The sequence below is a fragment of the Papio anubis genome, chromosome 9 (assembly GCF_008728515.1).
Source record: "Papio anubis isolate 15944 chromosome 9, Panubis1.0, whole genome shotgun sequence".
Taxonomy (NCBI): domain Eukaryota; kingdom Metazoa; phylum Chordata; class Mammalia; order Primates; family Cercopithecidae; genus Papio; species Papio anubis.
The window spans coordinates 20,191,339-20,206,078 of record NC_044984.1 but is presented as its reverse complement, the minus strand read 5'-3'; the positions used below and the strand labels follow the sequence as shown (position 1 = coordinate 20,206,078).

The following is a 14,740-nucleotide window of genomic DNA, read 5'->3' as shown; positions in this document are numbered from 1 at the left end:
TGGACACATGGGGAGAAACAACACACACTGGGGCCTGTTGGAGGGTTGGGGGTGGGAGGAGTGAGAACATCAGGAAGAATAACGAATGTATCAAAATACATCACGTACTGCATAAATATATATATACCTACTATGTATCCATAAATACTGAAAATTTAAAACACTAATAAAAGAAATAAAACATTAGTAAATGGGAAAACTTTCTGTGTTCATGGATTGAAAGACTTAATATTGTTAAGAAAACATCCAAGCTATCAAAAGCCATGTGTAGATTTAACACAATTTCTATGAACATTTCAATGACATTTTATATAAAGATAGGAAAACCCCATTTAAAATTTATATAAAATCCTAATACACCCTGAATGGCTAAAAAAAAAAAAAAAAAATCTTGAAGAAGAACACAATTGGATGTTTCATATTCTTGATTTCAAAACATACTGCAAAGCAACTCTAATTAAGATGTTATTGTAATGGCATGTAAAACCACTGAAACAGAATAGAGAGCTCAGATATAAACTTTTGAATATACAGACAAATGGTTTTCAACAAGGGTGCCAAGATTACACAATAGGGAAAGGAGAGTCTCTTCAACAAATGGTGTTAGGAAAATGGAATACCCACATGCAAAGCAATGAAGTTAGGCCCTTACCTTACCTTACAGGCAAAAATTAACTCAAAATGTATTAAATTCCTAACTGTAAGACCTTAAACTTCAGAAGAAAATGAAGGAGAAAGTTTTAGGGCATTAAATTTGGCAATAATTTTTAAAATATGATACCAAAAACACAGGCAGTGAAATAAAAAATACACAAATGGGACTATAAAAAACTTAAAAATCCCAAAACAACAAAATGTAAAAAATAGAATTATTATACGCACCATTAATCCTTCTTCTGAGTTATATTCAAAATAATTCAAAATGAGATCTTGAAGAGATATTTATTTGCACATTCTTGTTCATTTTAGCATTATTTCCAATAGGCAAGAGGTAGAAGAAACCCAAATGGCCATTGATGAATGAATAAAGAAAACATTATATACATGTGTCTATATATATCTATATATATATTTTAATATATATGGTGTGTATATATAGAGAGAGACAACACACACACACACACACACACAAAATAAAATATTATTCAGCCTTAAAAAAGACTTCCTGTTTGAGTGTCTTCACAAGCCAAACCCAGCCCTTGTTTTTAGTCAATTTCTCAATTTACCCATAAGTACCTGCAGACTTATGGAACCAATGTTCCAAGAAAAAAGCTCTCTGCCCTCCTGTATGATTTTTCTCACGCTGGAACGTCCTCCCTCCTTTCTAGGTCATAAGAGATGCTTAGTACAAATAATATCATTTTGATATTTTCTCAGTTACCCCACTGGAAACAATTTCCCGCACCCTGCTGTACCACTGGAGAATATATGTGTATAGTGATAACTGATAACTCTTCTCTATATTTTCCCTAGTCTTCTAGATAACTATTCCACACCTGTCTTCTAGATCTTACGATAAAATACTAAGGGCTCAGAACACAAGTGTGTAGAAAACACAGAACATAAAATATATATTTATCATGACCATCGAAACATTTTTACCTGAAATTTGTAAACATTTGTATATAAAAGAAATGTTGATACCACAGAATCTCAGTGGTTCTTGCCTGGATTTAGACATGCTGCTATTAGAGAATCTCCATAGTTCCTACCTGGATTTAGAACCTACAGCAACTGCAGCAAGTCTATCCATTTTCTGTTGTTAAAATCTCTTTTTAAAGAGTTAGTATTTTTTTATGAGTCCAATGATGATTAACTATCCAATTAGGTTGTTGTACTAGGTAAACAGAAAACAGAATATTTAGCTAATTCTAGGAATTCACTCCGGGGCTCCTATATTTTAAAGGTTGTATTAATAATTTCTCAGAATTAACATATCATTTTATGCTCATGTTAAAAATAAATTTTGTTTCTGGGAATGACTTGTATTATATTGCTTATTAAATTGTTATTGTTATTAAATTAAGCAAAAGATTCTTTTTTCTTTAGAAATACAAATACAACAGATTATTCAAGGTATTTAAACTCTTCCAACTAGTAGAGAAGAATCAAATAGATGCAATAAAAAATGATAAAAAGGGTATCACCACCAATCGCACAGAAAGACAAACCACCATCAGAGAATATAAACACCTCTACACAAATAAACCAGAAAATCTAGAATAGATAAATTCCTGGACACATATACTCTCTCAAGACTAAACCAGGAAGAAGTTGAATCTCTGAATAGACAAATGACAGGCTCTGAAATGGAGGCAATAATTAATAGCCTACCAAACAAAAAAAGTACGGGACCAGACAGATTCACAGCCGAATTCTACCAGAGGTACAAAGAGGAACTGGTACCATTCCTTCTGAAACTATTGCAATCAACAGAAAAAGAGGGAATCCTCCCTAACTAATTTTATGAGGCCAGCATCATCCTCATACCAAGGCCTGGCAGAGACACAACAAAAAAAGAGAATTTTAGGCCAATATCCCTGATGAACATCGATGCGAAAATCCTCAATAAAATACTGGCAAACCGAATCCAGCAGCACATCAAAAAAGCTTATCCACCACGATCAAGTTGGCTTCATCCCTGGGATGCAAGGCTGATTTAACATACGCACATCAATAAACAAAACCCATCACATAAAAAGATCCAATGACAAAACCCACATGATTATCTCAACAGATGCAGAAAAGGCGTTTGACAAAATTCAACAGCCCTTTATGCTAAAAACTCTCAATAAACTAGGTAATGATGGAACATATCTCAAAATAATGAGAGCTATTTATGACAAACCCACAACCAATATCATACTGAATGGGCAAAAACTGGAAGTGCCACCTTTGAAAAGTGGCACAAGACAGGGATGCCCGCTCTCACCACTCCTATTCAACATAGTGTTGGAAGTTCTGGCCAGGACAATCAGGCAAGAGGAAGACATAAAGGAAAAAAGGAAGTCAAATTGTCTCTGTTTGCAGATGACATGTTTGTATATTTAGAAAACCCCATCGTTGGCCAGGCACGGTGGCTCAAGCCTGTAATCCCAGCACTTTGGGAGGCTGAGAAGGGCGGATCACGAGGTCAGGAGATCGAGACCATCCTGGCTAACACGGTGAAACCCCGTCTCTACTAAAAAAAAAAAAAAAATACAAAAAACTAGCCGGGTGAGGTGGCGGGCGCCTGTAGTCCCAGCTACTCGGGAGGCTGAGGCAGGAGAATGGCGTAAACCCAGGAGGCCGAGCTTGCAGTGAGCTGAGATCCAGCCACTGCACTTCAGCCTGGGAGGCAGAGTGAGACTCTGTCTCAAAAAAAAAAAAAAAAAAAAAAAAAAAAAAAGGAAAACTTTAGCAAAGTCTCAGGATACAAAATCAATGTGCAAAAATCATAAGCATTCCTATACACCAATAAGAGACAAACAGAGAGCCAAATCATGAGTGAACTCCCATTCACAATTGCTTCAAAGAGAATAAAATACCTAGGAATCCAACTTACAAGGATGTGAAGGACCTCTTCAAGGAGAACTACAAACCACAGCTCAAGGAAATAAGAGAAGACACAAACAAATGGGAAAACATTCCATACTCATGGATAGGAAGAATCAATATTGTGAAAATGACCTTAATGCCCAAAATAATTTATAGATTCAATGCCATCCCCATCAAACTACCAATGACTTTCTTCACAGAATTGGAAAAAACTACTTTAAACTTCATGTGGAACCGAAAAAGAGCCCGCATTGCCATGACAATCCTAAGCAAAAAGAGTAAAGCTGAAGGCATCAAGCTGCCTAGCTTCGAACCATATTACAAGACTGTAGTAACCAAAACAGCATAGTACTTGTTCCAAAACAGAGATATAGACCAATGGAACAGAACAGAGGCCTCAGAAATAATACCACACATCTACCACCATCTAATCTTTGACAAACCTGACACACACAAGCAATGGGGAAAGATTCCTTGTTTAATAAATGGTGCTGGGAAAACTGGGTAGCCATATGTAGAAAGCTGAAACTGGATCCCTTCCTTACACCTTAGACAAAAATTAATTCAAGATGGATTAAAGACTTAAATGTTGGACTTAAAACCATAAAAACCCTAGAAGAAAACCTAGGCAATACCATTCAGGACATAGGCATTGGCAAGGACTTCCTGACTAAAACACCAAAAGCAATGGCAACAAAAGCCAAAATAGACAAATGGGATCTAATTAAACTAAAGAGCTTCTGCAAAGGAAAAGAAACTACCATCAGAGTGAACAGGCAACCTACAGAATGGGAAAAAATTTTTACAATCTACCCATCTGACAAAGGGCTAATATCCAGAATCTACAAAGAATTTAAACACATTTACAAGAAAAAAAGAAACAACCCCATCAAAAAGTGGGCAAAGAATATAAACAGACACTTCTCAAAAGAAGACATTTATGCAGCCAACAGACACATGAAAAAATGCTCATCATCACTGGTCATCAGAGAAATGCAAATCAAAACCACAATGAGATACCATCTCACACTAGTTAGAATGGCTATCATTAAAAAGTCAGGAAACAACAGGCGCTGGAGAGGATGTGGAGAAAAAGTAACACTTTTACACTGTTGCTGGGAGTGTAAACAAGTTCAACCATTGTGCAAGACAGTGTGGCAATTTCTCAAGGATCTAGAACTAGAAATACCATTTGACCCAGTGATCCCATTTCTGGGTATATACCCAAAGGATTATAAATCATGCTACTATAAAAACACATGCACATGTATGTTTATTGTGGCACTATTCACAATAGCAAAGACTTGGAACCAACCCAAATGTCCATCAATGACAGACTGGATAAAGAAAATGTGGCACACATACACACATACACATGGAATACTATGCAGCCATAAAAAAGGATGAGTTCATGTCCTTTGGTAGGAACATGGATGAAGCTGGAAACCATCATTCTGAGCAAACTATCACAAGGACATAAAACCAAACACCGCATGTTCTCACTCATAGGTGGGAATTGAACAATGAGATCACTTGGACACAGGGTGGGGAACATCACACACCGGGTCCTGTCGTGGGGTGGGGAGTGGGGGGAGGGATAGCACTAAGAGAAATGTCTAATGTAAATGATGAGTTAATGGATGCAGTAAACCAACATGGCACATGTATACCTATGTAACAAACCTGCATGTTGTGCCCATGTACCCTAGAACTTAAAGTTTAATAAAATAAAAAAGGGTAAAATAAATAAATAAATAAATAAATATAAAAGAGGTAGTGAAAGCAGGCGTCATATCTTGTTCTCAGTCTAAAGAGAAAACGTTTTTCATCACTTGTAATTAAATATGCAGCTAGCTGTGGGTTTTGTAGATGTATGTTGAGGAAGTTCCCTTCTATTTCTAGTTTTCTGGTAAGTTTTTGTTTGTTTGTTTGCTTGTTTCTTTTTTAACATGAATGGATGACTTAACATTAAACAATTAATAGTGTTATTCACTGTATCACCAGTATAAACCAGTAAAAATTCTTGAACTTACACTTTCATCTCAAAAGACATACAAAAATCTTTTGATAAAAATGCATCCATTCATGAGGAATAAAACTTGCAAATTATGAATAGACAAAAACTTCCTCTGGGAAGGGTAGGGGAAAGAAGAGGGTAAAGAGGAATTTGTTCATAGGTACAGATATACAGTTTGATAGAAGAATTAGACCTAGTGTTTAATATCTCAGTAGGGTGACAATTGTCTCCAATAATCTATTTCATATCTCAAAATAGACAGATGGGAATAATTTGAATATTTCTACCATAACGAAGAGACGATAGTAATAATGAATATCCTGATTATACTAATTTTATCTTTAAAAATTATATGAATGTATTAAATTATTGCATGTACCTTGAAAGTTAAAAAAAATAATAATTTCCTTAAGGTGATAAAGGTATCTACCAAAATATCCTACAGAATAATCTTATTTTATTATGTTTTTACTGAACATCGGTGTCTTAATAAAAGGGAGAGAATGAAGAGGTCAACAGACTGACCGTCCAATGAACTAGAAGGAATGGTATATTGAGAGTAATTGAGAAAATGGGATGAAGGAAAGTAGAAATCTAAATTTATTCTTTTTAGAGCAGTTATCATACATAATTGTTTCCATGCCTGCAAATTCCCTGTGCTCCACCTATTCATACGTCTCTCCTAACTGAGATCCTAGCAACCATTGATCTTTTGTTGTCTTCATAGTTTTGCCTTTTGCAGAAGATCATACAATTAGAATCCTATAGTCTAAAGCTTTTTTAGACTTTCTTCTTTCACTTACCTATATGCATTTAAGTTTCCTTCTTGTCTTTTAGTAGATGATAGCTCATTTTTTAAGATTACAGAATAATACCAGTAATGATAGCTCATTTTTTTAAATTACTGAATAATATTTCAGTGTATGAACGTACCTCAGTTCGGTTATCCACTCACCTACTGAAGAATATCTTGATTGCTACCATTTTTCATACAAATGCAGGTTTTTATGTGTACATGTTTCCAAATTATGTAGGTAAATACCAAGAAACACAATTACTTAATCATGTAATAAGTCTGTTTTCCTTTGTAGGAAACTTCCAGTCTCTCTTCCAATATGAATATCCCATTTCACATTTCCACAAACAGTGAAAGAGAATTTCTGTTGCTTCATACCCTTACTAGCATTGGCATTGTTTTTGTTGATTTTTAACAGCTCTGTATATGCTTAGATCATTTGCCTGTGTCTCTGTTAGGAGTTGCAAATTCTTCTACTTTATCTTTTGTTTTCAAACTTTGATTAAAATAAGTTTTGAGATGCAGAGTTTTAAAACTATTTTATCATTTTTTTCTATTATGGCCTTAGGCATTTGGGTCGTACTTAGAAACACATTCCTGCTTACTAGATAATTAGAAGAAATTCTACTACGAGTTCTAATAACACTAATTTCACATTTAAAGGTATGTATTTTGTCAATGTACAAATTTGGAATCGACTTTATTTAAGAGTTAAGGTATAATTTCAGCATTTTTTCTTTCCAGATGACCATCCAATTATCTTCATGGCACTTACAGAATATCTTTCCCTATGAATAGAAGAGTGTAGAAATATATTCTCCTTTTTTTTTTCTCATTGACTTATGACCAGGCTCCAGCTGGTCATTCTGTGTTTTTCAAGAGAGGTCAGAGGCAATTGAATGTGTGTGTGTGTATGTATGTATACACATGTGTGTACACATGTATATGTATACACACATGTATATATATATACACGTGTATATGTATATATGTATATATGTGTATATATACACACGTGTATATGTACATATATACGTGTATATATGTATATATGTACATATATATGTGTATATACATATACACGTGTATATATACATATATACACACATGTATATACATGCATATGTATACATACACATATATACATATACATGTATATACGTGTATATGTATACACACATATATACATGTATATGTATATACATACACGTGTGTGCATGTGTGTACATACATGTATATACATACACACATTCAATTGCCTCTCGCTTCTCTAGAGAAACACAGAGAAAAAGGAGAAAATATCAATTTCCTACATTTTCTATGAGTATTAAAATGAGATACCAGATTGCCTGATAAAATACTAAATACAAAATTAAGTGTTCATTAAATAGTATTTATCACTAATATTATTACATACTGAAAATCATGTTTTTAGAAACTAATAACGCAAAGGAAAAAAGTTAATGAAATTTATACTAACTTACCCAAATAATGTGGAATGATATATCCTACAAGACGCTCGTTTCCCACAGCTATTGGAGGACCACTTCATACATGTTCTATCAGTCAGAGCCCCAAAATATATTGGAGCTAGAATTCCTCCTGCAACAGGAGAAGAGAAGGTGTCAATACAGGGAACGTATTTCAAATGCGTCTGGATAATATTTCACATTGATTCATAATGGATAAAGTAAAAGTTAAACTTGTTGGAGGATTCTTCCACTGTTTTGGCCTAAATCTGCCCAAGCATCGAGATTATAAGGAATCTCAAAGTCCCGAATTATATAGTAGTGTTATAGACATGTTTTATCTACCCTCCCCTCTCTACACACATAGGGAAGAAGAAGCATTAAATGCCTGTACACTCTGTTCTCCTTACAATATCAATTAACTTCAGTCTGATTAGTTAAAGGAAGAATGTTAGTAAAACAGGAATGTTATATTGTTTCATATGGGATGTTATTAGGCAAGGAGAGATGGAATTGTGTGAGTAGAAGTGTATCTTTATATTAAAAGAAAAACATTCTCAGCTTAAATGCTGTACAGACAAGACTTTTCAACACTCTTTTAAGAAAATTAAAATGTGAGTTCTCACACCAGCGCCCCATCGCCAGAGAAGTGCAGGCCCAGATTCAGAGATTGCTTGGCTCTTGGCAGGTTATACCTCTTTCTGGGTTCACAGCTCTACTTCCTTCTTCTTGATGTCACTTGTGCCCATAATCCAGCATTTTCTCTCTACTGATTTTGTGGATTTTTAAATACTTCTGAAGCAACTAGGGCTTTCCAAGTTAGGGACTACGGTGCTAAATTTCATTTGTTAGTTCTGATTATTGTTCTGATCACAATAATGCATATGTTTTCAGTGTTCTATCCTTTAGTCAATTTCTATTTGTAGTGCATGATTTTGCACAATGTGTGGCTTTTCAGGGACACACATGTTGTGTATAGCAGAAGTATCCATCTGCTCCTAATCCTATTTTAATAAATTCTGAGATTGACTCCTGGTTCTAAGCATACGTAATCTTTTTTTTTTTTTTTTTTTTTGAGACGGAGTCTTGCTCCATCATGCAGGCTAGAGTGCAGTGGTGCAATCTCGGCTCACTGCAACCTCCACCTCCCGGGTTCAAGCAATTCTCCTGCCTCAGCCTCCCTAGTAGTTGGGATTACAGCAGGGTGCCACCATGCCAGCTTATTTTTGTATTTTCAGTAGAGATGGGTTTTGCCATGTTGGCCAGGCTGGTCTCAAACTCCTGACTTCAGGTGATCCACCCACCTTGGCCTCCCAAAGTGTTGGGATTACAGGCGTGAGCCACTGCGCCCAGCCTAGCATAGGTAATCTTATCAAAATTTTAGGGACATGACAGTGGAGACCTGTCCTTCAGATGGTAGCACTGAAGTATTCATGACTTTATTTTGTTCTTTTTTTGTGTTGCGATGAATACTTTCATTTTGTCACATAAAAATTGTAATGATCCATATATCACGATTTTACTAATTCCATTTACTTCTCACGGTTTCAATTTTCTGAGAGTGAGAAAGCTTAGAATGACGATGAATTGAGGCCAATGAATATGAGGAAAACTGGTAGTAAGAAAATCGGTGAGAAATTTGCAGGTATCAAAAAATCACAGCTGTCCGTAAAAACTGAAAAAAAAATGTCAACAATTTATTACTGCAATTTTAAAACATTCCCTACCTATACTGCCTATTGATAGGTTTTTATTAGATCTAACCGGAAATCATCTCAAGAAACAACGTTCATTGACTGGCTGGAGCCAGTGGCATGATCTCGGCTCACTGCAACCTCCGCCTTCCGGGTTCAAGCAATTCTCCTGCCTCAGCCTCCTGAGTAGCTGGGATAACAGGCACGGGCCACCAAACCCAGTTAATTTGTTTTGTATTTTTATTAGAAAGAGGGTTTCACCATGTTAGCCAGGCTGGTCTTGAACTCCTGACCTCAGGTGATCTGCCCACCTCGGCCTCCCAAAGTGCTGGGATTACAGGCGTGAGCCACCGTGCTGGACCAGAAACACATTTATATCCTTGCTTAGAAATTTACTCACTCTTGCATTTAGAAAACTATTTCCACAATTTTGTTTTTCTGTGGTCAATGAATGTTGCTACCATCCCTGTGGTAACACCTACCAAGTGAAATGAAATTATAGTGCAGTAGTGGAAGAGATGGTTTGGGGTTGGGGAGGTGACCAAGATTTGAAATTCCATTTTTACTGAAATATTGAATTAACTGATGAAAAGGTATTTTTCCCCTTGAACTGTTTGATGACTGTATTTTTTTCACAGCTAAGTAGCTGGCATCATTCAACAGTTACTAAGCACCTCCTAGGAGATGCTATGCTAGTCATGTTCTTCAGCACAAAGAGATAAATGATGCTTCCTTTCAACTGAGTGACTAGAACAAGTAAGTCATTTAACCTTTCTTAGCCTCAGTTTCCGTGTTTGCTAAGTGAGGATAATACTTATCTCATATGTTATGAAAATCTTCAACACAATGAACTAGTGCTGTAAACCTCAATTTTTTTTACATGTAGTTTCCCCTTAAAGTTTGTAGGAGAGTTACCATTTATTAAGGTTCTCAAAAGTGTTCAAGAACACCTATAAGATTAAAAGAAGCAAAAATTAAGTTAAACATAATATAATAAAAGTTAAACGTATAGTTATTTTTTAGGAGACACACATACAAAACAAACAAACAAAAAAACAAACAAACAAAACAAAGAAAACTCTTTTAGCTCTGCTTTTGCAAAGGACAGCAACACTTTGTTAGCCCAGTAGAGGGCACTGAGGACAGTGAAGCCATGTCTGCTATGTAAGGAAGAAGCTTCTTTCATAAGGAGATTGTCAAGAGGAAATCATGAGGAAAGGGAAGTTATCTTATCTACTGAGGTCTCTCTCAAATATTACATTTCTCAAGGGAGATTTTGGGAAGGTAGAGGTTGTAGTTCATTCCTGGTTGTGTTCTCTGGTAAGTGCCTGACGTGTATTTTTCATTGTAATTGAGTTTCAGTGGTGGTTGTACCCTGTCTGCATACTACACACACAAGAGGCAAGCTGACATTTGTTATCAACTTGTATCTTCACCCAGGGAAAAGGTTAGCATGCAGGAGAATTGGGGGACTTGCAGGTAGAGATAATATTTTCCTAAAAGTTGGCTTAAAATCTTCAACAATTCAGTGGAAATGATAGACGCGTGTGATATAGTAACATACATATCCAATAACAATCACACACACACTCACTTCTACATTCACATGCATGTACACTCACACTATTCCCCGCATGCTCATACTCACATGCTCACTCACATTCACACACCCATGCGTTGTTATCATGTAAGATGTTTATAATTGTAATATGACTCCTGCTTTACATGTGATATTGAGCAGCTCTGTATTTTGATAGACCTCTCATGGGATGAATTCATCACTAAAGCACCCTGTGAAGCTAAATGTGCTATTTCATTTAATTATTGAAGAATATATTCTTAATACAACCGATGTAATTTAAATTGATACTCTGTTGTTCTCATTAATGACAATAACCCATCAGGATCTGTTGTTTCTTGAGATGATTTCCAGTCAGATCTAATAAAAACCTATCAATAGGCAGTATAGATAGGGAATGCTTGTCTTACTGTTTGCAAAAGATTGAAAAAAAGTTCTAAGTCATTTCATAGCTGAGCCAGATCAATGAACTGTAAATTTTTAAAAAGTTTTAAAACACTGCCCTCTTCAGGGCTATTTAAGATTAACATTTTGTTAGTCATAAGCTTACATGATGCCCACCTCTCTGTGAACAGCAAGATTCCAAGATTTTGAGACATCTGTGGGTACCAGGGCTCTCACCCCATATGGTTTAGTATATCTCTTAATTCCACTCACTCTTCCACTCCTTTCATGTCACTCAAAGCCTTCCATTTTGCTTAAGAAAACTCATGTGTGTTACCAGCAAAATGTTCACATTTATATTCTTTGCAATCTTTTCACATTTCTGTTGAAACAAAGCCTATCTCCCAATGACTCTCTTTCCATGCATCCATCTCAAGTGAGGGCCATTTTCTTCCCATATCCTGTGTATTAATGGGCTTGAAATGTAGTTGTCCTTCTTGATCATTTTTTACCACTTCTATATCTGAGTCCCTCTTCTGAAAGACTTCTAGATTCCAGGAAGAGATGTACCACCCTCATATACCATACTCTAATCTCGCGGTTGAACATAGCTATGGGCAGGCACAACATCATTCCATCATTCTTTGATTATTTTCATTAGAAGGTGTCTGTCATTTTTGTCAAAATTTCTGCCACTTTTTCTAATTGTCTCAATATCCACCTAGATTATTCTCCCAACGCTCTGGCCTTCCAGTGCCTTGACCTCTTCTCTGGAAATCTTACCTCTTCAACCCATAGTCAGCCCACCAGAACACACTTAAAATTCTCCATTTTGAGCATCACTGTCATCATAACCACCTCCTAACTTTAAAATTTACTCCCTTTAATACACCTGCTGCAACAATCTTCAGCCCCGTATAGCTCTTCAGGCCCTTCTCTTCCTCTAACTTTTCACAGGCTATGTGTAGTTTCACCTCTTCACTTCCTTTCTCAATGTGATCTCTTATTATAATCACTCTTCTGAATATATTCTGTACTTTTTTTCCCGTTTCATCCTTTATTGTACTAAATAAACAAAAATGCTTTCATCTAACCCTTTGCTTCTTCTGTACCTATATACAAAGAGCTGCACTGCTGGAGGAAATAATTCATGCATGCTGACAGGACTCACTTTAATTTCATAAGCATGAACATTCAAGGGGTCTCCAGGGCAATTCAGCAAGAGTTTACTGGTACATTTTCCCAGTCACTATATTCTTCCAGTCTTCAAGATTGCTAATTCACATGTCCTGATCTCATCTCACCTCTTTCTTTTCTTCCACCTTACTCACAGCTGATTATCTTGCTTTTTATTTAATAGAGAAAATACAAGCAATTAGAAAAGAATTTCAATACTCTTGCACCACTACCGCTACACATTTACTTGCCTTTTACCCACACAGACAACCTTCCCTTCTACTACAGGGCAAAACTGTCTGTCTTTGTTGATATCTCTCTTCATCTTCCTCTTTGCTCATTCCACTTCTCTCGGGTTAACAACTGTCTTTTCCTCTACCTGACAATTCTAATCACTATGAAAGCATGCTATTATATCTAGAGTTAGGCATAAACAGAACTTTTGATGCCACAACCCTGCCAGCTACCACACCATTTCTCTGCTTCTTTTTATAACACTTTTCCTGAAAAGGTTTTTCCATACTGGCTGTTTGTACTTCCCCTTCTTGCATTTTCTGTTGATTCCTTACTAAACAGTCTTTTATTCCCACCTCTCATCTTCACGAATTACTTTTGTTTAGGTTAAGTAACCAGCACATAATGACACCCAATGGTCACTTACTAGTCCCTAACTCCTATGAGCTCTCAGCAACCCTTGAAGCAATTACTACTACTTCCTTCTTGATACATGGTTAATTAGGCTTTGGGGACACTCCCCCTTCTTAGTTTTTCCCATAGGATCTCCTTTGTAGTTTTCTTCATTGGTTTCTCCTTCTACTATTGATTTCTAAACTTAGAGTCCTTGGTCCTAGGACCTTGTTTCTGTCTGTACTCAGTCCCTAGAAGATCTCATTAATTCCATGGATTTAAATACCATCTGAATGTTGCTCAGTCTAAAATGTATGTTTGTGGCTTCAAACTTTCTCCTGAATGTTGGATTGCCTATGTGGCATTGTTGCTAGATATCTAGAAGGCAGCTCAAATTTTTGGAGATAGAACACATTCTTACTTCTCCACTTCCTGCAAACTATTCTTCCTTAGTGTTTCCTGTTTTGTTCAATAGTGCCACCATCCTTCCAGAATGTAGCCAGAACCCTGGGATCATCCTTACATTCTCTTTGTCAAAGGCTACATTCAATCTATCGGCAAACCTTATTGGCTTTGCATTAAAAAACAAAACAAAATGAAGACTGGAACTCAAATCACTTTCCATTCTAACATTGCATCTTCATTCAAGCCCTCATATTGTGAAAGACAATCAAAGCCTCTGTTTTTTCTGATTTCATTGTCTCCCCAAAACATAATTCATGCACAGTCAGAGTGATCTAGTTAGGTAAGTCAGCTGTGCAAAGCTAATGCGTAAAACCCTGGGGCTTCCCAAAACATTCAGAGTAAACTCCACTCTTATTGGTGACCTTTCCTGTGACCCACATGGTCTGGACCATGCTAGCTCTCTCACTGAACCTTTTATCTCTCTTCTTCACACTTTTTTCTGACCTTGTATTATACATGTTGAGTATGCTCTATACCAGGGCCTTTGTCTTTGCTCTACCTTACCTAGATTGTTCTTCCCTGTCCTTATTTAGCATGGTTTTACCTTCACTCTTCATGTCTTCATCAAAGGACTTCCAATGTACAATATTTGAACTAGTGTCTCTTATCTATCCCACTCTCTGTATTTTCTTACTCTAATTTATTTTTCTTTCCAGTGCTTCACAATTACCCTATTTTACATATTTCCTTGCTTATTTGTTTGCTGGTTCTCCTACACCCATCCACTCCCCTATTCCCCATTCCCGCTGGAAGCTAGTGAAGTTCTATCACCTGTTTTTTCACAGGGGCATCCTCAGTACATAGAACTATACTGGACACGTATGAATATATAATAAGGGAATGTCCTCCCTCCTACTTATTTGTTTTAACAATGACTTATGATGTAAGCATTATAAAATCATTAGTAGACCGAAGTTTATATTTTTGTTCTACAGTCAGCTTAGTAAATATTCTTTCAATAAAATCGAAGGCTGCTGAGATATTAATAATTAATAA

General features: G+C 36.2%; 1 protein-coding gene across 1 annotated transcript in view; it reads right to left on the bottom strand.

The window, feature by feature from the left end:
* Positions 1 to 14,740, bottom strand: part of LOC116268841 (putative solute carrier organic anion transporter family member 1B7) — a 29,297-nt gene that overhangs the window by 11,772 nt on the left and 2,785 nt on the right. Inside the window, exon 2 of the mRNA XM_031650331.1 lies at positions 7,835 to 7,952. Within this exon, the coding sequence (XP_031506191.1) occupies positions 7,835 to 7,952 (118 nt within the window). The remainder of the gene's footprint in view (positions 1 to 7,834; positions 7,953 to 14,740) is intronic.